This window comes from Anomalospiza imberbis, chromosome 15, assembly GCF_031753505.1.
Source record: "Anomalospiza imberbis isolate Cuckoo-Finch-1a 21T00152 chromosome 15, ASM3175350v1, whole genome shotgun sequence".
Classification (NCBI taxonomy): Eukaryota; Metazoa; Chordata; class Aves; order Passeriformes; family Viduidae; genus Anomalospiza; species Anomalospiza imberbis.
The window spans coordinates 10,502,114-10,529,971 of record NC_089695.1 but is presented as its reverse complement, the minus strand read 5'-3'; the positions used below and the strand labels follow the sequence as shown (position 1 = coordinate 10,529,971).

The 27,858-nt window shown below is 38.8% G+C and overlaps 1 protein-coding gene across 2 annotated transcripts in view; it reads right to left on the bottom strand.

Moving 5' to 3' along the window:
- SPOCK1 (SPARC (osteonectin), cwcv and kazal like domains proteoglycan 1) overlaps positions 1-27,858 on the bottom strand; it is a 267,690-nt gene that overhangs the window by 27,318 nt on the left and 212,514 nt on the right. For both annotated transcript variants that reach the window (XM_068205826.1, XM_068205827.1), the window contains one exon: positions 26,444-26,558. In XM_068205826.1, the coding sequence (XP_068061927.1) occupies positions 26,444-26,558 (115 nt within the window). The remainder of the gene's footprint in view (positions 1-26,443; positions 26,559-27,858) is intronic.

Sequence of the window (27,858 nt, the reverse complement as noted above, 5' to 3'; positions counted from 1 at the left end):
GGGCTGAGCTGGCAGAAAAATGCCCTGTGTGCTCCAGATCTCATGGCCAGAATCCTCATGGGGAACGCAGCAAAAGGACCATTTAACTCCTAGAAAGAAGCAATGAAACATGGCTGTGCTGCATTAGAAAGCAAGCAGTTCTGAGCACAGCCTGTCCCACCAGATTGAGCTCTCAGAGGGATCAATGATCATCCCTCTGACCCTTTGGCAGACTTCTAAATCCCAGCTCTGCATAGCTGAGAAGTTGGTTTCTTTAAGTAACCCATCATGCTCAGTGCTAGACAAGCACAGGAAACAACTTCTCATGCATGAAAGACTCTATACTTTTTGGAAAAAATAAAAAAGTAAAGCAAATCCTTAATCCTTCTTTCTGAAAAATAGCAGAAAAAGAAATTACTCCTCCAGATCTCTAAAGTGCAAAAAGTGAGGATTGTCGGACATGCTTCATTAAACAGACAAAAATAGGAAATATTTTGAAAACACAGAGTTGAATACATCCACAGGACTCCATAGAAAAAAAAAAAAAAAGAAGGAAAGATTAAAATCTGTTCCCAGAAAGATAATTTAAAACCGGAATGATACATTCCCTCCCTAGTAATCAGTCTCCAAATAGGATGATTTAACTGAGACCCTCAAAATCTCTGTAACAGAAACTCAGGAAAAACTGATTAATTCAATTGTACTATATTGCACTGTCAAAATTATAAAGTGAAAATGTTAACTCAGCCTACAAGGCCTTTTTACTGTGTAACAGAATTCAGCTGTAATTAAAAAAAATCTCAAGCACCCACATTTCATGAAAACAAGTCAATATATTTTCCTGTGTCAGAGGGATGGTGAGGGAGAAACCCAGGGGCAGGAACTCAGGCGCTGGTGTATTTACAGCCAGCAGTCACAAGGGAGCAGCACAAAACATCAGTCTAAAGGATTTCTGGAAGAGCCCACAGAGGTGGAGGTGGCAGGACACAGCTCTAAGTGAGCAGGAACACAACTTGTGGCAATTAAGTGCTTAGTGGGGAGGGAGTTCAGTGCGGGGTAGCCTGTACCAACCTCTGAGCCAGCCAGCAAAAGCCCAATAAAAGACCTTTTTCTTTTTGGATTTCCTTTAGGTGAGAGATGTGGAATATGATCTGACACCAGGGCACGAGGAGAGTGGGGAGCAGAGGAGGTCTGGCTGGGTCATGGAGGGAAACCTTACATCTGACAGTGTCTCACAGCTTACAAATTGGCTGCTCAGCTCCTGAGCTGCTTTCAAATAAGAACTGATTGTTTTCTCCTTTCAGTACCCTCTCTAGGCACTTTTAAAAGGAAAAGGATTCATATCAATCCTTCATATGTTACACTGTATACGCAGCATGATGGAATAAGTATGCATGCACAGTAACTGGGGATTTTCAAAAGTAAATCTGTATTCTTGGACATAAATGTAGAGGTCAATAGGTCAACAAAGACAGTTAAAGTCATTCCTTAGCTCCTATAAGGGGTGGAAGGACTCACAGAAATGTAGGAGTAGCTGTGACTTCTCACTTTAAGAATGTTGCAATCATTCTTTGCTTACTACAGTCCTGCCATAAATCCCAGTGACCTCCCCATTGTCTGGGAACCCACTCAACTCCTTCTCTGGTGCCTTGGGTCCTGTTCCAAAGCACCACCAGAACTTCCTTCCCAGCTCAGCATGCACTTTCTGCACACCAGTAGACAGACTCCATTCCAAACAGAGCGTGTCCAGCCAACATTGATGCCAGCCCCTCTTCCTCTATTTCTCCAACTCTCAGCTACCTTCAGTGCAGTTTCCTCAAGAATCTTGTTCTTCCAGGCTTCTGCTCCCAGATTCTTCTGCCTGTCTTCTTGCAGGTCCCATTCCTGCTCTCTGCAGCAGTCTGGGAGATGTCCTCTGTCCCCACCCTCCTTTTGTCCTCCACAAACACAAACTCAGTTCAGTTTCCAAGACACACATGTGAAAGATGGATGGATTGACTTCTTCCCATCAAACTGAAATTTCTGTCTAAATTTCATACACCTCAAAAATGCCAACTGGTCAGCTTATGTTCCCCACAGGCAGAACTGAGCTCCTCATTGCTCCTCTCTAGTGTTCAAACGCTTCACTGCAGATTTCCCCCACTCTTTTGCTGTATGCTTTTAGTGGGGCCGTAGCCTTTCCTGGGACTGTCTCAAGCTTATCTCTGCCTAAATGTTGTGCAAAGTCAGTAAATTATACTTTAAACCATCATTTCCAATCCTTTCTCACAGGTAAGTAGATTTTATCAGTTCTCCTCCTGCCTATTCTCATGCCCTTGCCTCTGGCCTTGCTGAGTCCCACCACCTTCTCTTCATATCCTTCCAAAACACTTATGCAAAGACAATTTTGCACAGATAACACAGCCCAGCTCCTCATGCTGACCACGCCACCTCTGCTCCCTGCATCTTCCCACTGCTCTCCCAGTTCCCACACAGAGCCCATGAGCTGTAAGTCTCAGTTTTGAGACCCTTTACATTTCACTTCTGATCACACCTCTACTGAGCCATCACTGACTTCTCTGTTAACGATGACAGCCTTTATTACCCAGTCGCTAAATTTTGAAACAAGTATCTACAGCTTTTCTTGTCATACCTGTCAGAAACACTCTGAAAACACCTGCAAAGTCATGTTCAGAGACTTCTGAAACTCAACTTTAACATCATGCCTACAAAACCCCCAGACAAATACATGACAATTCTTGTCTGAGGCACTGACTGTAAGACTGCACATCCTGCTGACTTGTGCTGGCACATTTTTAATTAGCAGTGCTAGTGTTGTCCCTTCCCTTTGCTTTATGTAGGTTGTAAACTTTTTGCTTAGAAACCATATTTTAATTCTTTTTACATGAAATGGGCATATCAAATATCTGACTACTTTATTAGCTAAGCAAGGAAATTGTTAAAAAGAAGGTGTCTATAAAATACAGAACTATATAACCCCTTCCAGATGCATAAAATGTATCTTGCAAAGGATATGAAGATGAATATAACAATTTGGCATTGTGTCAGAAAGAAAACCCACTAATTGGGATGGATGATGATAAAGAGAAAATCAAAAATTCATGGCATGATTTAGTTCAATGTAAATCTGAAAAACACCCCAGCAGTGTCAGGGAAATTATTCTATATTTGTGTAAGCGAGAGGCTGCACAGGATGCAATTCAGCCATCTGTGCTTGGCCCATCTGTACTTTGAAAAGTACTGTAGGACTGAACTGCACCATTTCTGCTGTCAAACTTTGGAGATGTTACAAGAGAGCCAAGGAACACGAATGGTGGCTGACAGCACATCGACTGAGATCTCTTTTTCAAACTGTCTTCTCTCTAGTCCCTTACAGACGCATTTCAAATCAAAATCACTGATTTAATCTTTCTAAGAACTACTTAAAATTACTTTTTTTTACTAAAATTTTCAGCTATTTCTACTCTTCAATGGAAAGACAAAGTACCACCATCAGTTAATGATTATATATATATATATATATATATATATATATATATATAAAATAAAATAAATAGTGCTTTAAATAACAGAACTAACAAAGTCTGCTTTGCTAACAAAGTCAGATTTGTTTCCTATGTTCCCAATGGCTTTGACCCACAGAACTCTCTGAAATCACATGTGCCAAAGTCATGCCAAACTGCCTTCCCACAAAACTACATCTCCAGGGAGCAGCTATGGGGACTTTCCTGCTGTCTGCAGGACTGGTGTCAGGCCAGGGAACTGCCAAGTCTTCCCCCTGGGCATCTCTTTTCAGCCCATCTCTCAATTTTGTCCCAAAGCAAATGGGAATCACCACTTCCACCTCTCTGCTTGAGCTGAGGTTCAAGAGGTGTGAAAGGCAGTTCAGCAAACAGGTTGCACAGCTTTTATTAAAAACACCTCAAATATATTTAAATGCAATAGAGGAAAATAGTTCTTGATTCAGATAATTCCACTCCATGGGTTGATTTTGAAAGTGGGGAAAATTGTGTTGAAGCCATTAAAGTACTGACGTTGAGGCCTTTCCCCCACTCTTGACTGCTGTGAGGAAACAGCTCTGCTGCATTTACCAGGGACAGCACTCGCAGGTCCCTGCCGTCAGATGGGACCTCCTTTCAGTAGTTTCTTTCCTCTTAGATACAACAAAGGCAGCTGCAATGAATTCATATCTATATATTCAGAAAACACTGCAGTTTAGTGTGAATGGGCTGATACAAAGCCTTACTAGCAGAGAACTATATCTGTGCTGCAAAGAAAGCTGTAAAATCCACTTAGCTGTGAATTAATACATCAGGAACAACTGACAATAATTATTTCAATCTGGTGCTGCTGAGCTGCTTCAACCCTTCCTTCTTTTCTAATCATATATTTTAGATGGTTTTGCACTTGATTTCTTAACCACAAAGGCACCTAGTAGTTTGTGTTTTCCATAAATTCTCTATATAATAGTAAGTAGCTTCCCCCAAGACGGAAGTGTAAATGACTGGCTCTTTTTTTGGTTTTTTTTTATGATAAGAATGCAGACCTTGTGACTTAGGGCTCAACAGAGCTCAACACATCTCATGGACCTTTACTCTGATAAGCCTTTGCTATAGAATGAGGGAATTCAGTGAAGTGTGGTCGGTATAATTAAAATTGTGTTATGCTGTTGATCCACTGGCAGATAAATTCTATAAGAATTAAATTGCATTGGTTTGTTAAAAAAATTGGCTGTTTGTTTCCTTGTAAAAAACATCATCAATTTAAAGACGGTGAATCTATAAATCTGAAATGAATTACAGTAGTTCACAAGTTCTCAGAGTAAACAGAGGTCGATTTTCTCCTCTACCATGAGACTCCACACTTTATGAAGGGTGCAGTGAACCAGTTTAATAACAATTACAATCCAAAGGGATCTACATGCACAGATTGCTGACTGCTGGCACATTAATCTACTTTTTTCCATCCAGAGAATAAACTTCTTAGCAGAAAACACTGAGATTTTCTAGGAGTGAAGGTCATGGGTTTAAATAAAAATGTTCTATTTGTAATTTTTTTATTTGCTGTTTGTTGAAACAAATATGATTAGGTGCAAATAAGCCTGGCATCAAATGTCGTGATGTGGGCAGATCTCTTTGCTCTGAGTTGAAAAAAAATTCTGGTTATTTTCCTTGTGTATTAATGGCAATATTTCATCATCTTTAAGAGTTTAATCACAATACGTTCTATGTGGAATATTATAAATCAAGAGTCCTGCTTGCTTGTTACATGGACCTGAAGTTTAAAGAGACTAGCCTTTTGGAAAAGTTTTTCTTTATCACATTTATCAGTCTGTGAAAATCAGAGTAAAAAGTCACCTGTTACAATCTTGTCTAACAAAATATTAATACATACTCTCTCATAGACAGCAGCAATTACTCACAGGGCTGTAGAGATAATGGGAAGAAATGAATGGAAATTACTTTGCACATGCAAGCAAATTCTTGAATTAAAATCAGATGAAAGTCAGATAAAATTGCACCAGGTTTGAAGCTGAAGCCATTTAAAAAAAAATTTAGTTAATGGGCATGCCTTCATTCTGAAAAGAACACTAGCTCATACTGGGAAGTAATCTGTTGCAGATTTATGTGTGAATATCTATAATAAAGTGAATAATATGTATTATATGATCTTTTCCTCAAGTTATTTATGTAGTTAAGATGAAGATAATGTACAATAAAGATTATATAAATAGGATGAAAGATCAGGGCTGAAGAGCAGGAGCAGCTCACGCACAGAAGAAAAGCAGACAGACATTTTCTGGAAAGAATCAATTTCAAAAGCCTTGTGCTCATGAGAAGAAAGATAGGGTCAAACAAATGGATGTGGAGTAGGAAAGAGCCAATCTGCTTGTGCTCAGGCAGGTTGCTGGTGATGAACTGAAGTTTTTGGTGGCACACAATGCATTCAGAAGTGTCATTTTTTGCCAGGAGACCAGGTGGCACCGGAGCTGGGACAGTGACACAGGAGGTGGGAAAAGTGGGCAGGGCAGGATGCTGACACACAGAGCACCTCTAAGAGCAGGATGCTGACACACAGAGCATCTCTAAGAGCAGGATGCTGACACACAGAGCACCTCTAAGAGCAGGATGCTGACACACAGAGCATCTCTAAGAGCAGGATGCTGACACACAGAGCACCTGTAAGCCAGCCAAGGAGTGACTGAGTGTGAAAACAAAGAGACTGAGGTGTGTTGGAAGAAAGGAGCTCACCTTAGGGAAGAGGATGTAATAAGAGGGATGAGGAGATGCAGACTTTCCTTGTGCTGCTGTTTTATTGGCATGCTACACATTGCCTCAAATCTTCTCATTTTCTCATGATTTTCCAACTAAAATAATAATCTTTAAGGATAATGTCAATAGTTCTGGAGAGAATCAACTGAAGTCTGCCATTTCCCCTTTAATTTAGACTCCCAAAGTTCCAGTGGCTAGCAGTGAGGAAGAAAAAATTCAAAAGATGAGGCCTGTGATTTGATTCTATCAAGAAACTATATTTTTCACTTCCAAAGTTGTAACTCTGGTAATTTTTTCTTTCTTTCACCCTTAAATAGATACTTCTGAAATCTGACTGCCTACCTTGTTCCTTTTCATACTGTTTTTCATACAGGTGGAAAATCTTGGAGGGAATTTCTATTCACTGTTAGCTGTTGCCATTTATTTTTATTGTAGCAGATGTATGTCAGTTCCTTAAGTATGTTATTTATTACAAGGCTTTTAAAGATCTCTTCTGCAAATCTGTGGGGGTTTTTCACTACATGTTCTCAGAATACTTGCAGGGTGTCAGTAAGGCTTATTTATGTATGAAGTTATTTATGGACAGGAAACAACACATCTGCTTCCTTCAAGAATGATTCCATGTGCAGATGAACCCAATATTATATTCTCAAAGAATTCACAGAAAGTTAATAGAATAAGTGGTTAGAATGTGATTTAGGGAAAAGTATCTTGATGTCTTGTTAGAATTAGGTTACAGTGATATTGATCTTCTCCTTCTTATCTAGGTGTGTATGCAACACCCGAAACACTAGTGAGCCTTTTCTGGAAAAGATGTTTCAATATCCATCATCAACAACAACAACAAAGGGTAAAATCCAGATCACTAGCAGCTTTAGGTCAGCAACCAGTTGCTTTGAACTACACTCTACCAACCTGTTTTTCAAAACTGTTGACAGCACCAGGTATCACACAGATATCATAAGGCTACTCGTGAAAGTGGTTTTGTGTTTATTCTGCTGAAATTAATCTCTTCTAGAGACAGATGAAAACACAGCACTATCACTGCAGTATCTGCCTGACTTGTTCACTTGAAACTCCCCCAGTTCTCCTGGGACAGTATCAGATCATCCACATCACTGCGCACATTTTATTCTCATCCCCAGAATCACATAAGGAGGGTGCCAACATTCTTCTCCCAGAGGAGAACACAGTACTGAATAAGCAAAGTAGGTAATAAAAGTATGCAAATAATGCAGGCCTGCACCCAAACTGCATACATCTACATTTTATTCTAAAGCATGACCTAAGCTAAATTCAAAATTATGTTTTCCCCAACTGCAAGACTGTATGGACACCAACGGGTTGCCCAGGGAGCTCAACATCTAGAGAAATTTCAATTTGATTTGCTTGGTTTTCACCTCCAAGCCCAGTTAGGAGCTGTTGTGCTGGTGATAGATTAGACTTACAGTGATGAAGCTATTGGCTTGGCTTCCTTCAACTTACCCATTCAGGCTCTTTGTTCCCTCTGTAACTACAGGTGTGCCAAGCACGAGGTGAGATGAGTGCAGCTCCTGCACGGGGAGTGCTCAGTCCCCAGCCCAAGCCTGAACATGCTGTGAATACTAAAACCTGGAGCAGCGCAACGCTGCAACGTTGCAGCAGCAGGTTTAGTGTAAAAAGTAGTATTTGAATAATATCTCATTCTTGCTACAATCATTAACATAAAATCAATTTATGTTGTGACATTTTCAGTTCTCATTATGATCTCTGTCACAAGAGGGAGGTTTTTAATCCCCCATAAAGTCTTTAAGAGACAGCAGAATAATATGCACTAAGTGCATTATACAGTTTCTAATGTGACCTTTTCATGGTTCTACAGTTTGACTGCCTGGTCACTGCTGTTCCTTGGCTGTCTTGGTAATCTGAGAGGAACAGGTGCAATGGTAAATAATCAAAATATTACATCTTTAAAAGGTTACCTTCATACTGCAAGTGACTTACAAGTTCTATATATTCTGTGCTCTATACTGTGCAGCCCAGAAAAAAACAGGAAGAGAAGGAAATGACAGACAATAACTATTCTTAAGCCAGTGACAAAAAGAATTTGGGAAAAGAGTAAGATGGGTGTGTATTAGCCACTAATTTTATTCTGACAGTAGTTCACATATATTTATACTGTGTGAAATAACCAACTCTTGATGGAGATGTGGAGGGCTTTAGTCACCCTTCACCCTTAAAAGTCTGAGAGCCCCAAATGGTATATTATGACCCAATGCTAATCCTCTTCCTGCTACCATGGTTTTAGGGTCTTTCATTTTGTATGAAACCTAAAAGTAATCAAGAGTGAACCTAGCACTGAGTGAAGAAGTGGCAGGTAATCATCTTCTCCTGTTATTGTTTTAAACAGTAGCATTTACTGCAAAGGGACCCAGGGTCATGCAAGAAATGAGGGGACTGCAAGTGCTGAAAGAAAACAGGGAGAAGCCAATCTATGCTCTCCAAGGAGAGCATGGACAAACAGGGATGATATGACCCATCATCTGAATGGATTGCTTTGAACCAGAGCATCTCCTTTTGACTCTTTGGTGCTGCCTTGAGTTACTGTTCCATAGCCAGGCACAAGAATTCTCCCTGGAAAAGGGACGGGGAGACAGGCTAAGAAAGTAGGTCAGTTTCTAGAATGAATTCTGTGTCAGTAGCAAATAAAAACTCTAAGAAGGGCTGGACAAAGGGTACAAAATGTCACATGGAGTGATAATGTGTCCCCACAATATGCTCACGGATATACAGAAGGAAGGGAAAGGCAACAGAGATGTCAAATGATAAATAAAAAATATGATCGTCACCATAGTACAAAGATATCAAATTTTATATATCTTTCTTACAGAAGAATGCTTAGAAATGAACAATAACAACAACAACAAAAACCTAAAAGGGAGAAAGCCCTCCTTTAATGAGATTTTAGAAGGAATCCCATTACACAGAGAGAAGTGCAGCTCTGGCTGGAAGGCGCCTTTGTGAGGGCAGGGGAGAGGTCACCTCATGAGGCACTGCTCAGTCTGGCTTCAAAGCTTCTATGAAGCTGTATCTCCATGTCCTATTTATTCATCCCAAGAAAGGGGGAACAGAGTATTTCAAGTATTTGAAACTCATAAGCAAGTTAACTTTGTGCTCTCGTGTCTGGGAAGACTTTCAGAAAGTCTGAAACAGTGGTTTCTCTGCATGGTGGTTGTGGGGAACGGCCACAACCACCATGCAGAGAAGCTCCTCTCTATTCCCTACTAAAGCGGCAATAATCTCTATTGCTTTGTAGCCTATAAAGCAATAAAGAGCTGCTAAGATTAATTAAACTCTGAAGAGAAATTGAAGTGTTTAATCAATCACCACTGCTGTTTGCTGTTGCTATACTATTCATAGGGATTATTATATAGCAATTTGAATTACAAAGCAAAGCAAAAGCAATATAAGAGGGGTATTGCTAGTCAATGTCTGGATCTCTAGTTCCAGGTATCGAGGACTTGCTTTTCCATGGTATAGGAATACTATAAACAGGTCCACACTGACCATTCCCTTCAGCTGTGAGTGCTCAGCACTTCTGCAAGTCAGGCCTCAGGGTTTCAAATCAGGAAACTGGAAAATTAGAAGATGCAGCTAATGACCCTTTGTGAAAAATCTGGCTTAGCAAGATGGGCACCATTGCAAAGGAAATCAGAGCCAGGGACTGCACCAGAATTAAATCCTTCGGGAGAGCACGCATCAACTGCTCTGCCCACGTGAGGTTTTTTTCTTCATCCTTTGCAATTTTGCTGCCTCTCAGGCTCTGCAGCTTTGGAAAAATATGATGGAACTGTTGGCTGCTGTACCCTGCAACCTGACATGGCCAAAACAACACTCTGTACTGAGTGAGAAGATTCTCCCAATGACCAATGGTAGAAAAATATGCAATGAAAACCACATCATATTGCATACAGAAAAGAGTTGAATTCTATCTAATAGATGGACTTGGCAACCTTTCCCAATTTCAAGTGTACTTTGAAAACGAAACATTTATTTGACAATGATTTCAAATATCAAAGGTATTTTAAACCATATTCAGGAAGCTTCAAAAGACACTTTTCTTGAAAAAAGTGAAAACATGGTCTTGCATAATTCCCAGGCTAGTGACATTCAGGTGTGAGATATGAAGAGAAACATAATAATAAGCCTTTGAATTCATGCACAAATCCTGCATTTGTTAACAGTGTGTTTGCTCTTACATTCCATGCTAGTGGTGGTTAACATCTTTAGTGTAGCTATGGGAACATACCAGCGAATTATACATAATTGTGATTTTCTAAGAAGACCATTTACAGAACCCTAAACATATGTAATAGTGATGTAGATCCCTACAAATTGGTATGAACTGAACTGCTTTAAACTCTTGTTCTTTCAGAGCTGGCTTTCTTTCTGTTGAAAGGGGGAGGATATCAAAGCTCCAGGATGGGTCTCTCTGATACAAATCAGCCCTGACTTTAATGGAGCTCTGTGGATTTGCAGCAGGCAGAGATCTTGGCTGTCTGATTTTCCAACTGACAACTCTCCTGTATGGAGAACTCCACTGAAAATAGTTATTCCCTTCAACCTACACCAGACCTATGTGAATGGTACAAGCCACGAATACTGAGAAATGTAAACTCCAGTTGAAGTTAAACAGTTGTGAAAAGACAGGAAAAATAAAGAGTTTTCTGTAATGATAATAGCACTCACAGTATATTATGTATGTTAAGTACTCAAATCACTTTAGTAAAAAAAGCCATTCATTTCCTTTCATCATATGGTCAAGAGTAATTTCTGGCACAGAGAAGTGAGAATCATCAGTGCAGCTTTGTGGAACTGATTACCATGTACTTCAACAGAGACCAGCAAATGCTATTTAAGGAGCAATTTCAATCACTGATGTGGTGATGCAGGAGCTGGTTATGTCTCCTTGATGTGGAAGGATAAACTGTCACAACACTGACAATGCACAGAGCAACTATGAACTATCCTTAAATTACTCCAGTGCAGGACAGAAATGGAAGTCTGCTTTCATGTCCTTGTGGTGGCTCCTTTCCAGCCCAGTGACAAGGACATTTGAACACCATGTGAGCACATTCTCCCTGAGCAGAACCAGGAAGGATTAATGGGCATCTCCTGAGACCCAGGAAAGGGAACAAATGCCTGAGGGACAGGATGTTAAGGGATAAAAGAATATGGCATGGTCACACCAGGTTCATTTAGCCTAATGCACTGTGATGGTGGGAGAATGTGCTGTTGTGATTCTCCAGAAAGTTCTTTCAACTTCCCGTGATTTTTTCTCTATTTAGAGCTGAGATAGATCAAAAATATGAACAAGAGGCTAAAATTCCGATGCAATGACAAAGTGTTTTTGAAGTACACCAGGAACTCAAAAGCTTACATAATAAGTGGAATTACAAGCAAAATCATCACTAAAAGAAAATAAAGAATATGAGATGCTACTGCACTCATTGGGAGAAAAGAATGATTATTGTTAGTACTATTATTACAGTTTCTGTGCTGCAGAAAATGTTGTTTGGGATGATCAAAATAATTTACAAATTGGGACTGACAAGCTGAATCACTGAAATACTGACATTTAGCTTGTTCATTTCAAAGTGATGTCTCTGCTTCAAAAACTGTCAGATTTCATTTTTTAAAGAGTTTTTTAAAAGGTCTTTTACTTTACCATGAAGAATTACCCCCTCAAATCCTGACTCTCCAGTCCAGTCAGTAAACTAAAAAATCAATTATTTGCACAGTACTGGTTTTGGGGAAGAAGGCCAGAAGATAAAACAACCACATAAAAAAGTCAATGCAGAATCAAATGGAAAGTAAAAGAGAGCAAATATGGAATTTATCCATAGGGCAGACAGAGCCTTACAAGAAACTGTCTTCTATTCCTAAATTATATTTAGAAATGTATGGGGAAAGGTAGGAGAAGAAACTTTGCTATGAGCAGAAAAGTTGGCAAGTGCCACAGCCATGTAGAGAACCCAAGTACTCCAGCTTGGCAAGAGGGCAGATGGTCTCTGCAAAGTACTTTAACACTTGGCAGAAGACAGCCATTACATAAAGTAAGGGAGAAGTTGGTCTTCAAAATCTGTAAAGAAATGAAAAGCATGTGCATGACACAATAGTCCCTGCAGCAAGGTAAGTGTCTACACAAAAAAACTGGAAAAGAGCCCTCTGGCAATCCAACTGAAATGCTTTTCTATGGAGGACAGTAATTCTTGTTTTGGAAGGCAGATGAGTACAGCAGTTAACGCTGGAGCTTTAAAGCTCTGCTGGAGGTTTCCTGATGTGTGCAGTGTGAGTCAGAGGAACTGGGTCTGCACTTGTTTACCTGTGCATTGCAGTGAATCCCCATGGCAATGTGAGGCTGAATCCACTGACATTAGCAAAGAGCAGAAACAAGTAAAGGGGTTTGATGTCAAAAAGTGTTAAAGCACAACAAGAATGTTGGTTAGCATTTAAAAACAGCAAGAGGAACTGAATTAAGAACATACCTGAACACCTAGACTGTGTTTAGTGGTGTTAAAATGATGCAATTTGTAAAAGACTTTCTGTAGCTAGGCCACATGGCATCTTTCCAATTACATTTCTTTATGCAAAACAAATAATTTTGCATAGATTTGCATGGTACTAACAGGAGAAGAGACTTATTAACAACATAAATTACATCTCACTTCTATTTAATTTATTATCATGAATTAGCTGATGAGTGTGCTCGAGCCTTATCTCTCTGTTTAGACACTAACAGAGCACTTATCTCTGTGGCATCAATGCCACTCTTCAGCCTTTATATAGAGCCTGGGATATGGACTCAAAACAGTCAGCTGCGAAATAAAGCAAGTTGAGTTTTGCTTTGTATCTGGGTATTCTGAAGGAGGAAGATAAGTCATTTGCAGAAGTCCAGGGCATTTTGTTCTATTAAAACAAACTTCCTAAAGTATTGAATACTGTAACTTCTTTGCCCTAGGGCATTAAGAGGAGTATTTCCAGTAGAATGTGTGCACCCAGCTGCTTTGCAGGCACCAGTCTAAATTTGAAACCAGTTCTTTACAGCCAGTCTGACAAACTATCCATAAAACCAGCCAGCTGGCTGGATCTCTTCTGGCTACTTTCTTCTCCTCTTATTCATTGTGACCCACAGCTAAGGATGTTTTTCACACTGAAAAACATGGAAAAGGCTCTCATAATCTTGTTAAAGGCTGGCATACTTGACTTGCACTACAGAATGCTGCATTTGTCTCCTCAGGGAAATAAAGATTTTAAAGAGCCTTTGGACTTCAAAAATGCCTTAGACAAATACAATGGCCACCCTAGTAATAAGTGAATCAATTTTCTGCTCCTCACAAAAATGTCTACAGCCAGGAATTTGGATTTTATGTACCCTTATACAAACTCATCTACAGTTTGTTTTTTTTTTATTGCTCACATGTTCTCAAGGGAAAGCAATTTCTCTTTCAAGCAGCAGTGACTTTAGTAAGTCAAAGCATCCAATTGCTAGAGGAGGGTTTACTTTACCTCTCATCACTGAAACCCTGCTGTGGAATACAATCTGCTTTCCGAAGAGCAGAGAGGTGAAGGACAAAAACAAATGGCAATTACTCAAAGCCTGTGAAGAGCCTGGAGACTGGTGTTCTCTTGCATCAGAATTAGGGCAAGAAAATACACTGGTCAAAATGCTGCCAAGGATAATGCTCTGACACTGAGCAGACTGAAATTTGTCTTGCTGCCATCGAGAATATTAAGCAATAATATAATATTATGTAACATTTGCATTTATGGCTGCTTTTTAAGAAAGACTGAACCAATTTGTTAACTCTCCTTTAGGACAGATGTTTGGCAAGGACACGATGCTCACAGTTTGCACTGCTAACTCTAATTCCATTATTTCATGATTAAAACCTTTCTTGCTTCTTTCAAAACCTTGCCATACCAGTGAAACAAGCTTCTGAATTTCCCCCTTGACTATCTACTTAAAAATAACTGCATTTCAGTGCAAATTCATGCAACACTTTTCTTAGGGATTCCACCAGTTCAAAATGCAACACATTCAATCCATATTAGGGTATTTGAAGCACCAAGAGAAATAAATCACAGTATTTTTCACTATCATAGTTGCTAGAGAAGCACTGTCTTTAGCATTAGTAATGGTAAGTCGGCCTAACAATATTTTTATAAACACAGTGACTCTACCACAGAGAACCTCAAACTCATATATATCTGCAAAATTTCCAAGTACAGAAACTGGAACTCCAATAATAATTGCAATATTATTGGGGATTATCTACAAACTTAAGGTGTAGGTATTTACAAATAGAAGCACTTCTTGTGACATCTGCTGATAAAAATTATGCCCAAGCAAACAGAAATGTGTTTGGAGCCTGGTAGCAGTTTGCCATAAAATAAGAAAATAATCTCTTTGTATAGGAAGTTAAATGCAGGAGCAACTTTGTGGCCTTCACTAATTCTTAGAGTGTGACACACAAGCCCAGACTTGCTTAAAACATAAACTGCATTAATGTAATTCAGTTTCCCAAGGTCAGGAGTAGTTTATTTCCAAAGTCTTGCTCTTAACAGTGCTGTTGTACAACATGAAATAACACCACCACATATCAGCAGGTCCTGAATTTCTTTTGAAACACAAAGACCTGACAATGAATCTGCTTCTCAGGAGCTTAATATATTGTTTTCACTTGCATCTTCTTTATTGTAGCTCTTTTATACCTGTACTTCAATTGCACATGGCATCTTTCCTTTATTGAGGGCTGCAGTTAATCAGCTGGTTCCATAAAGCACCGCATAAATTCTGTTTTATGAATTCTTTGTCACAAGAATGTAGCCAAATGCCTCATGTCCCAAGACTCAGCAGTAACACATCACCTTTGTACAGCCTTGCAAAACCATATGGAAATTACAGCAGCCCATGAACAGAAACTCCTCAATCACCTTTACTGTGATGGGGATGGTAAGGAAAAAATAGAAACCAATGATGTTTAACAGACATGTCTTTAAAAAGAGTGAGGAAAAGAAAGAGAGAGAAAATCAGCCTGGCTCTGAGTGCACAGACATTTGCAAGGTTGCCTTTGCAATGCAAGAACCTCAGCACTGTGAAGTGCTGCCATGAGCTCTCATTTTCCAAAATCCCTTACAAGTAGCAGATGTCTTTCCCCTTTCCTCAAATTCCGCACTCATTTCACTTCCTAAACTATAAGACTACAAGAAAAAGAAAATCAAAAAAAAATATGTGCAAAACCACTTTTTTTTTCACTTAATGCATACTGAGAGAATTGACCTAAAGCCATATTCACAGTATAATTTAAATACCTATACCAGGCTTCTTTCTCCCTTTAGCTTCTCCAAAGCAGCTGTAACAAATCTTTTCAGTAGTGCTGTAGAGTTAAGTTTTAGGAGACAGCACTTTTTACTAGGTTTTTGTATCAAGAGCAAAGAAGTCTGTGACAGGAATGGCTCAGCTCTAGACTAAAGCAGTGAAAAACTCAGCCTCCTATCTTGGAATTCTCTCTGACAGAGCACTGCTGATCTGAATATACAAAAAAAGCCCCAAAGTCTTACCAATGTCTTGTAAAGTACTGCCAGTTATTTCTGGAGATGCCTCTCCTGACATCCCTGAGGTTGAAATGTCTTTTTCACAGCCCATAGCTGCTCACAGATATTCTGTGACCAGCCAGCACACTGAGGCCTTTCCTCCTCCAGACATTTCTAACCAAAGAGCACTTAGATAAAGCAGATGTTCACACTATTACACCCCAAGTGTGTAATTATGCACTTTGTGCTAATGAACTTCTTCCCATTTCTATTGCTCCAGCTCCCAAGGACATCCAATTGAAAATATAAAAAGGAACCTTTTTTTTTTTAAAAAGTTAAATACTGTCCAGTGTTTTTTGCAAACAATTCAACTTCTTGACATAATGTAAACTGAACAGAGAACAATTCCTTCCACTTGCTTGTTTATTGAAAAATCTATTTTAATAATTTATTGCCTTCAGGGTAACAGCATTCTCAAATGCACTTACTCTATACACTATATAGCATAATCCTCATACAATTAAAAAAATCAAAATAGTTAAAAGTTATATTTGCTGGTAAAGAACCTGTGCTTTAAAAATTCTGATCTGTGTGTATATATATATATATATATATATATATATATATTTGTTCAGAACTTATTATTGCTCATGGGGTTTTACTAGATTAAGGAAAGTGATTAATATATAAGCTTCATGTAACAATCTCAAACGTACAATATCAAGATTTCTATGAAAGTTTTTTTATTTGTAATGTCTAGAATGCTACTGTCAATATTTAAAATGAAAGGGAAGCATGATATATAGTTCACAGCACTGGTTAGTTTAGTGCCTTTGGCAATTTCTCTCAAACTGAGTCTCCACTGCCCACCAATAATCTAATTTAGAGATAAGAAACCTCATATATGAGATGCTTCTTCCAGTGCCTCTGCAGCCCATCAGGCTCAGAGGAAAGGACTGCAAATGTGGGAAGGATTTTTTTTTTCCACAGGCCAATCTCACTGCACTTTGTCTCTGAAGTCCCAGTGCTCAGGTACCAGTGGAGCACATTTCCTGCTAAGAGCTTATGGAAAATACTGAAGTCACAGGGATGGTTTGCAGACCTTGAGTTTGCCATGCATGAAACCCAAGGTTTGTTTGTTTTTGTTTGATCTCATCCCGAAAAGGGGAGATCCTGCAGTTCCTAAATAGTTTCTGGTGTTTTCCTGGGTTTCATTTCAACCAAACATAGCTCAGGCAGGAGCTAATTAATCCCTTTGTGAGAACAACAAAACAGAATGCGGCACCTTTTTTATGTAACTATTTTTTTAGCCACACCTGAATGTTATTGTATAACATTAACAGAGGATGCAACACTCCTGAGAAATACATGGGCATTGCTTTTTCACAGCGAGTTATTACAGAGGTAAACAGCCATGTACCAGAAGTGTTTGGAAAATCATGATAAAGACAGAGATATGTATATTTTGTTATCACTTCACAGTCCCAAATGAAGCCTACTTCTGGTGGTCTCAACCAAGATGGCCAGGATTTTTCAAAAGATAGTATCCCTTTTGCTTTTCCTTTTGCATCCTTTAACTCCATGAACATTTGCAACCTTTTCAAGAACTGAGAGCTTAAACCTGAATTTCAGTCGTGAATGATCAACGAGGCATTTGTAACATGCAACCTGCTCTCTGGAATGACAGTGACATGATTTTATTTTACCCAGTTTTCATTTTTTTCCTGCTGACAGGGATTTCCTGATAAGCAAGTTCTTGCTGCTACAGACCATACTTAAAATTTGGACAATTTTTGCTTGTTGTCTGTGCCCGATAACACCTGAACCCCAACTATCCTTGTAAACAAATAGAAAAATAGGTCACAATGATAGTAAAATCACCTTCAGACATGCAAGATGGAGCCAAGACTATAAATGATTCAATACAAACACACAGTGATATCATTGTATATTCTCATAAAGGAAAATGTTTCCCCATAAACACAGCCTTCAAAACTATGAATGAGATTGGAATACAATATTATAGAAATCTAGTTAAGATTAAGTTTGAAAATCAACACAGAGTAAACAGATTACTTAAACATAAGCTTAGCCACTCTGTATGTTACTACTAATTAGAAATGTTGTAAAGGCTTGTCTCAATGTTTGCAGGGTCTAAGAATTTATAACTCAGCTCCAAATTTGAGATTTGACTGTCCAAGCTAATCCCAAGGACTGCTCCAGAGAGGCTGCATCTGGACACCTGCAGGGAAGGTTAAACTGCAATTGTGAGTGACCAACCCAGTTTTCAGGGTTTCACCCTGAATCTTAAAAAAATACTAAATGTTGAAACATGGATATTTTAATATTTGAGGCATAAAGGTGGTTGCCTAGAAGCTTCTCTATTTTTTATTTTTTGTGTTGCAGGGTATTTTAATGTTTTTGTGTGAATGTTAGGCTCCTGTTTGACAGAGGTGGGTCTGAGCCAAATAATTCAGATTTTAGTAATTTAGTAAAGATTCTCATTCTAGTCCACATCTAAGACAGCAACTTTAGAGAAAACAGATAACATTATTTTTTGATTCACATGCAGGCCATTCAACTGAATTACAAAAAATTGCAGTTCTTCAGAGCAAAATTAATGTAGAAAGGTCCCTGTTGGGTCAGGGGAAGCTATAAAATATGCAAGGATATATATGTGGAATGAGGCGGTGATATCACAAATGCTATCTTCCCTCTTCTGCACTAATAAAGAATTAGAAATTGAAAAAACCAAGAACTAATTTGCCACAATGCTGCATAAAAAGTTACAGCCTGTCTGGAATGACCAATTAATCTCTAGGCCATACTCATTTATACCTCTATATACTCAGAATAACTTAACCAAAAGTAACTAGCTCAACACTGTTGATGGAACAATTCCAGATTTATACTGTAATAACTAAAGATGGAATTTACTCCTTAAGATACCAAAAGGAAAAAAACCCAAACAACCAAGAAGCTGGAAAAATATGTATTTGAAACCTCAAAACTCTCATTTCCCCCTGTGTTTTACTGAAAAGGTTTTGGGGCTTTTTTCCCCCTCACACTGGGATGCTTTTAGCTTAGCACCACACAGTGATAGGCACTATAATTTATTTTATTGTCAGGTTTCCAGAGATTTTACAAAATTCTTGGAATAAATGTTAGATAAATATTCCCAAAAATGCAGAAACCAATATCCATGAGAAAAAACTATATGGAACCAGTCTTATTTATTTGATTTTGTTTATGATGAGAGAAATTTTAGTGCTCTAATTATCATTATCAGCACACAAACATCTGCTGTTACTAGATGGTGTTTCTATTAACAGTGTGCCACTTCAATAGTTTTTTGTTGGCAATCCAAAATCAAATTACTTCATGTCTGAAAATTATTGTTACTTGCTGACACAAGGTGTTTACTATGTCTGTCATTTTCTAACCTTTTATTTATGCTAGAAAAGGAAATCAATAGCCATTTTAACATTTTTTTAAATACTGTTTATGAAACCAACAACCATTGAGCTGTCTCAGTGTGCTCTTACTAGTTTTGTGGGTTTATGCATCCCAGTATCCTTTGGGGTCCTGTATCCTCTGTGTGTCCAGGTGGGAAGTTGTCTGCAGGGTCAGTGATGCAGGTGATGCCTACACTGCCTTTGGGACCTCTGGCCCTTTTAGATTTGGGCTCTGTACCAAATTTAATGTGGAACTGAGCAATCCACAGCTATTGCTTACATGGATGAGACCCACCACATCAGTTTTTTCAATATTATTTCTATTTTAGCAGGTGACCACTCCAGGGGAAGGGGTGAAACCTGTATTTACTGCTAAGCCTGGGTAAACATACTGCTATAAATGCTTGAGAAAACATAAGGACTTGACTCAGCCACAGAGAGCTGCCAGGGATTTAACACAGCCTTAGAAGTTCTCTTTGCAAAGATTTCCAAAGGACTGAAAAGAATATCCTACTGTTTTTAATATAACTACACCACAACACAGTTATTTTTATGCAGTTCCTGTCTCCTGCTGCCGTTTGGGATTAGTTCTTATTTAGCAACGATGAGGAATTATGTCTCATGTCCTGGTTCAACCTTCAAAATTATGTCAGGAATTTTAGCTCAACGTGATTCTCTTGCCATGACAGCCTGTTAAAGAGATGCATTTACCAAAAGGGCAAATCCTGCTGACAGGGATGTTGCTACTGCAGTCAGCATCCTCTGAGCAAACACCTGAAAGCAGCAAAGTGCTGCCTGCTCCTCCTTTCTGTCAGTGCTGCCTCTAAAGCAGATGTTGTCTGCTGTATTTTGGAGCCTGCTATAATTTGATCAAATCCATAGAAGATCATGTCAAAAAGTGGCAGCTAGTCAATGGATGGTATTGTCCCTCACTTGTTATCTGTCTGGGGCCTGCTGCAATCAATGCTTTGCGCCAAGTTCCAAATCCTTAGAGCCAGATCAAAACAACATTTCTACAGGGGACAATTCTGTCTCCTTTTCAAGTTCACGTCAAAGCAGGCTTCACACAGGCACCTGAGTGCTTTCTGTGCATAACTGTTGAAAGCACAAAAAATATTTACATTCATACTCCTTGGTAAAAAAAGCATTAAGGTATCCAAGATCCAAACCTAAATTTACTCACAGGCCTAACCAAGATTTTTTGGCTGATTTTCCTTTACGACACAATTATGATGGAAAACACAGCAACCTAAAAATTTGCATTTCATTTCCATTGTATGAATACTTTGTACATATAATTCAGAACCTCAGTATGGGCATATTGAATGGTGGTGAAAAATCCAACAGTATTTGCTCAAGTTGAAAAATTATTTTAGATTTGATGTTTGACATATCTCTATATTCTTCCTTTGCAAAGCTTTGAGCTCTTAAATCATACCATTATGGTTGTTTGCACCTACATGCTAAAATATGGTGCTCATATACTGGCGCAAGAGAAATTTAGACTTGGTTATTCAATGATAAAGTTTGCAATTCACATTATGTGTTGTCCAATTAAACAGTCACAGTCAGTTGTATTTTGGAACAGGAAAAAACACTACTTTAATTCTGAATCTGGCCTTTCCCCCATCAGCTCTTGCTTTTGTCCAGTGCACAAAAGGAAGATTCATGTGAGGTCAAGCAGCAGAACAGCCCTCAGCCACTACTGCTTTCTCTTTGCTTGCAAGAGCTTGATTTTGCTGGCTCAGTCTTGGAGGTATTGGCTTTTACTTCCAAAAGGAGTGGGTGACACTAAAAGCCATCCATGGGGAGCAGAGGTATCTGTCCTTGCCTGCTTCCTGACTTTCTTTAGTCAAATATTAATTGGGTGCAGTCACTTACTTCACTACTCACAAACAGTATCTTGCAGAAGTGAAAAAAAGTGAATCTTTCATGCTTTGGGGATGCTTTTCCATGCTTTTGAAATAAAAGACTGATCTGCTTGTGTGAAAGCTTCCAGGCAAGAAAAATTGTATTGGTAAGAGTAATTATTATTTACAGAAACTGCATAACTCAGATTTCCTTGAGTAAGTTCATTTCATCATGTAACAAATTAAAAAACTGAATTGCAGTATTCACACACAAAATTTTGGAGCAAAAATATCAGATCCTGCATAGTTTAGAGCTAACAAACCTATTATTTACTCATGAAGTCCAGAGGAAAAAACCCACCTAGTTTTCATGAGATATACCAAAGCTTTGAAACCCTGGGTAACCTTAATTTTGGAATGCTTTTCTTTTATAATTTCCAGAGTCTGAGACTCAAGTAAGTAACTTAGAAGTCTACCTGGAAATTCAGTGTCAGAAAGAGCCTTTTTTTCAAAACTCAAGCTACAAGAGGAAACACCAATTTCAAATCTACCACATTCATGACTCATACTTCATCTTCATAAACTTTAAAATGATGTACTCTGCAGTTATGAAAACCTGTGAACAGCAATTTGAAGCTGAAATATTTGCTGAAAGTGGATTGCAAGACTTTAAATTCTTTTAGTTGTCAGTCATTCAGACACGAGAAGTGATACAACTCATTTGGGGAACAAGACTGGTTTCTTCAAATGAATTTCATGCACTGAGTGCTCTTTCTATATAGGAAAGGAACATTAGACCTTCTCATCCATCACACCCAATAGGGCTGGTAGTTAAATGCTACAATTCATACCCTAAACAATGTAGATTCTTGATCAAGCTTGCCAAGATCTATTCCTGCAACTAAAAAACATTCCCTTGATTCTCCTTAGAAATTTAAACAACACTTGGCATATTTGAATATATTTCTTTCTGCCTATTGACCTTCTATTCCCCTTATCAAGATAATAGAATTTCCTTAGAAGTTGCCTTGGGCATTTCTGCAAGGTCAAAAGCACACAATGCACAGACAGGGATAAACCTGCTTTGAATTACTGCATCCACTCATGCTCCAGTGGTTCTGCAACCCTGATGGCAACAAATGAAGTGTGGTGTGCTGGGAGTACAGCACTCTGAAAGCACAGAAAGGGTATGGTCAGAAAGAGCCCTGACAGGCTGTTAAACAATTACTACCCTGCCTGAGCACCTCCACCACTAACACAGACCAAACAGCAGTCACAGAGCAATGGGGGAAGTTGACAGAACCACATTATTGCAACCACAAATTCACAGCTGCCAAGAGACACCCCAGTCACTGCACTGTGTTGGTGTTTTGCTAGAATGAACAGCACATTCAAGGCAAGAATCTCCCCATTTGCCAGGAGCTTCTGAAGAACTGAAACCATTTGTTTCTAATCTGAAGTTATTTAGGGTGGGTTTTTTAGATGCTTCATTTGGTCTAAAAATAAGTTCTGCTTGATGAGGACTCTACTTACTATTGCAAAGAGGTACCTGAGAACCACCGTCAGACAAGGTTCTGTGCCTTAAATAATTTCTGTCACTTAGAGACAGTTTCTAGTCATTTTTTTGTTGAAATTATAGTCTTATTCATTTTATAGTGTTAAATCAAAGGGCATACACACTCTCGAAGGGCAGCTAACCTCAGGGCAGTTTACAGCTCAAACTCGGTCTCTGGGTAGCCAAGTTGAAAATCAGCAGCTATCATGGAAGGATATTGTAAAGCTGGGATACTGCTGTGAATTATGAAGCATATCAAGTGTTTGGATAAATCAAAGGTTCCTAAATGGGTCTAAAACAGCAAAGAGTAAAAGCATTAGGGCTTGTCTTCTTTTCTAAAATCTTCCATTAGTACTGTTACAGAGACCTGTTTTCTACCTCTCAGACACTGATTCAAAATTCCATTTAAGAAAATGAAGAACATGATCCTGCCATCTCCTCAAAGATTTAACTTTATGGTAGAAAGATTTTATTGTTGTTACTTGCCATTAAAGGTAATAATTCTGGTGTAGTTTTCTTTTGCTTGTATTCATGCTATTTTATTAATGTCTCCATAGTAGCAGTTAGCACTGCAAAAGGAATTCCAATTTTTAACATGATTATTAGTCTTCATTTGCATCCTCAAAGCTGGGATGTTTTCAAAGGAGCTCAGGGAGGAGGAAGGAGTAAGACTCAGACACCACAGTCCATTGTTACCTCTGAGCACATACTCTCAGATTGCTTTTCTTTGATGCTGCTGCCAATTTTATTCACAAGCGTATAAAAAAAAGGTCATGACATTTAGAATTACACTACTTTGGAAATTAAATGTTCCTTTAAATTTTTAATTTCTGAAAGTAATTTATCATGGAATAATATTTTAATATGGTTGAATGAATGTGTAAAGATTAATGCAAACTTTCTTCAAACTTCAAGTTCACAACCACATATGTTTAACCTTGTTGTGTAACAGGCATAAAAACATTGATATGTGAGCTCGAAGAGGTGCATTTCCATTTTGCTGGAAACACTTGCACTGTTATTCTCCTTAGTATTTTTCCACTGGCATGTCTGTATAAGGCATGAGGTTTAGCTCTCAATCATTTTCTACTTAACATTACACTTCACAAACCTGGCAACTAAATAAGGACCAAAAATGAATCCCAATGGTCTGCAGAGTTTTTTCACATGAATTTTTATGTGAGAAATCAAACTGCTGATTTTTAGGCTAATTCAGCAATATTAATGATATTATTGTAGCATAGGAGGAAATAAAATAATATTGTGTGAACACTAGAGAAAGGACTAAGATACCACATAACTTACATTCTAGTCAGAAGTTCCCAAGTCAGAGATTTGGGGATCTGATGAAGAGGAGATCACTGAAGTGCTGTCATGGCCAGGTGTTGGGAGTCCCTTGTCAAGGAATGGACCTGCCCATCTCACACACGAGCTCATCAGATGGTTTAGGTTGGACCTTTCAGATCACTGAGCCCAGCTGTGAACCCAGCACTGCTGTGTCACCTTAGCCACTGCTCAGGGCTTATTTCTCCAAGGCCAGCTGATACTCCTTGTTCAGCAGAAAAAGGAATCTTACTAAAGGCAGCAGCACACTCTAGAAATTATTCTGTGGTCAGCAGCTATAGATCATAATTTTCTCACACACTAAGGAAAGCTGGCTGGGCCCCAGGCTGCAAAGGGCAGACACACACAACTCCAAATCCCTGCTCAGATGCTGCTAAAATTGCACCTGCATAAAATTTATGCTGGTGTGTAGAATTTACTCATGTTTTCTCATGGCAACTCATGGGAGCCCTTTGTTCGAAGACTGACAAACTCTGAAATATTCAGTTTGAGGCTCCATTGCACTCACTGGGTCAACTGAAGAGACAATGTCTGAAGAAAGGAGGCTGAGGAAGATAAAGAAAGTTTTTAACTGAAATGTTACTGGCACATTCAAAGATCCAGAAGAAAAGCAAGTTACAAAGCACCTCTGTTATTGATTATCTGTTTATCAATTCCAAATCCTTTTGTGTACATTTCAGTACATAATGATAATGATAATGATAATGATAATGATAATAATAATAATAATAATAATAATAATTATTATTATTATTATTATTATTATTATAGTAGCAATATACTTGTCACCAGGGCAATGGCAGGAGCATTGCTATTTCAAGTTTGGCCTCTTGAAAAGCCCTCAGGAAAGTTGCTCTGCAGATCACTCAATTCATTAAATTAATGCTTTGTTGGCTGGAGTTAAAGTTTGAGTTGGGCAAAACAAAAGCCTGGGTTTCAGAATACATATACCCTGTCAAATTGCATTTATCAAGATAAGGGTTATTAGAATCTTTTTTCTCTTGTGTGAATGAAATTGTAAGCTTGAAATGTCACTGAAGATTTATTAATCTGATACTCTTTCTGATAAAGGCAAAGAAATAGAAAGGGCAGAGAAAAAGAAATATTTCTTGTAGCCTGATAAGGAGTACAAGAAATAGAAAATATGAATAAGGCAATTTATCAGTGGCCATTCTGTAACCAAAAGATTCAAGCCACACAAAGTGATAGTACAGTTATATATTGATTTCAGAACACTGCCATCTACAACACTTGGCCAAAGTTTGAGAGCTGTGCAGAAAAATATCTGCAATTTTCAAAAAATTGAAGTTTTATTTTATTAAACCTGAATTTTCAAACTCTAGGCTGAAGTAACACTTGTTCTAGAAAGCAGATGGAGGCCTAATGTGAAAACCGGTGCTGTGCTAGAGTATACAAGGTATGCAGGGAGAACCACCAGCAGGACCATCAGTGTTTCCAGCTGAAGTGGCAGGGTGTGAACTAACCATAAGAAAGGTTATTTAAATATTTTTTCCCTCTTTCTGTGCCTGCTACCTGTAGAATATCTCTACAGCGGGGAGGAGAAAGAGTGAAGAGAGGTTCACAAATATTTTGGTCCAACAGACCATTGTTAAAGCTTCCTGTTTGTTGTACTCCATGTGATGCACAAGACAAATAAACACATAAACTCTTAGAACCTGGCTATGACACCTCCCCTCCTGCTGCTGGACTCTGCTTTCAGTCAGTCTCTTCTGATAGAACGAATTCCCTTTGGATGAGGTCACCCCAAGACAGGCTGTGCTGGAGTGAATGAGCTCACCAGGCTTTCAGAGCTGCAGAGAACTCACCAGAGAGCTGGCAGGGAAAAAGGCCATTTGGCTGAGACTCCAGCCTTCAGTTTGACACAGCATCGTTTGCAATGACTTTGTTATTGAAGCAGATTTATACATGGACACAGATACAACTGTCTATTCAATGCATATTTGACTTCTAATGCTAACATTAATAACAATAGAGATGAAAATGATAATTCAGATCCCATGTAATACATGTGTGACTTTAAACAACTTTTTAATTAACACAGTCTGATTTTTTAAACTCACAATATAATGAATCACCAAGTAGTATATTTTCTTTTCTACTTGCTTTTACGATTCTTCAGTATTTATATTTGAGATATTTTCATTTAAAATTGAGATTCATTACCCAGAATTTAGTTTTCTTATGAGACTCTCTCAAGTAGGAGTTAGTTTTGCAGCAATTAAGGTGTTTGAAAGCTCTACTTGTTGAGAAAATTATTAGTTGTATCTTACCTCTTTCTCAGAACGCCTTATATAGAAAATATGCCAGTGAAGAAAAGTCTTTAATACATTTTTCTAAGATCATAGCAGGAGCCAAATCATCTGCTATGGTTTCATTAACAGCTCAACTTACCAGTCTTCTCCATCTTGTGTTTTAAACTTTCAGGTCCTGGCAGGCAGGGGCAAGGCCCTTCACATTGAGTTGTAATGGTTTTGCCAGAAGTACATGCATGGAACTCCATCTTGCACTGGAAGCAGAATAAAAAAGCAAGAATACTATTTAGGACAAGATATAAAATAGTAGCTGTCGATTAAATGAGAAATTGTGTTATCAGTATGGACATTGGATAGATTGCAAAACTTGAGTCTCTACTGCAAATACTTTTATAAGAGAACACTGACTATTCCTAGCCTTTGTTGTTTGCATTACCTGCATTTTATTTCTGACTTTCCTCCAAGAGCTTTGTGCCTGTGTAGTTGCCCTCTCTTCAGGGATTGCCCCATGGGTATTTCCCCATTCTGTGCCCAGCAGCACCAGTGGCTGGACACTGGACTAATGCAGTAACAAAACAAAGTGAAAGAAAACAGCACAGAAACACAAATGTTCTCTTTGGCTTGATACCTAATGAACCAAATTCAGCTCCATTTTTTGTCCTCTTCAAGCCCTGCTTTTACAAGAGCAGAATCCAAGGGCTTTTGATACACAGGGGAGGGCTGCCTGTGGTGCCCAGGCTGCAGCTCCTCCCTGCAGGGATTGCCCCCTGCCAAGGAAAATAGGAATGATAGGCTGCAAAATCCCTTGGATGTGAGTTTTATTGAAGATTGTGATTCATTTAAAAGCAGGCCAACATGTTTACACAGTGGGACACAATGTGTTTTGACACAGCTGAAGGACACAGAGCCTGAGACAGTGGTGTTACCATGGAGGATGCAGTGGGCAACTGGAGCTCACTGGGCAGCGGCCACTGCTGAAACCCACAGCATCCTCCTCTGTAATTCTGGTACAGGGGGAGCCAGGAGAACAGAGCAGGATGTTGGTACAAGATAAACACCTCCTGCTTTGAAAGTACTGCAAATACCTTGGCTTTGCCTGTGTTGGTTTTTGTTAAAAGGGCTCCTCGTTGCCCAAGCTTTAATCCAGCAGCAGGAGACCATTATGCTGTGCCTACATCCCATTCTGTTATTATCCCCCACCATCCTCAACTTCAATGCATCAGGGTGATTCTGTGCTGTCTGTGATGTCCTGACCTTCTCATTTAGAAAATGCAGGGCCACACACAAGCTTGTAAGCATGCAAGCTTAGCTTGTGTTTTACACTAATTTGTCCCAAGACTGAAGGGAATATATGTACTTATTTTTCAACTGTTTGCTCCATAAATACACTTTGCTCAGAGCACAAAGACAAGACAGAGCACATCAGAAGGAAAGGAGAACAGGAGAAAGGACAACAGTGAGTGCAATCCTGAAGGCAATGACTTTCTGCAGCATATTCTGACAGTCAATGTGTTATTGAGAACACAGGCATAAATCTTCTTCCTGCAGCTGGAG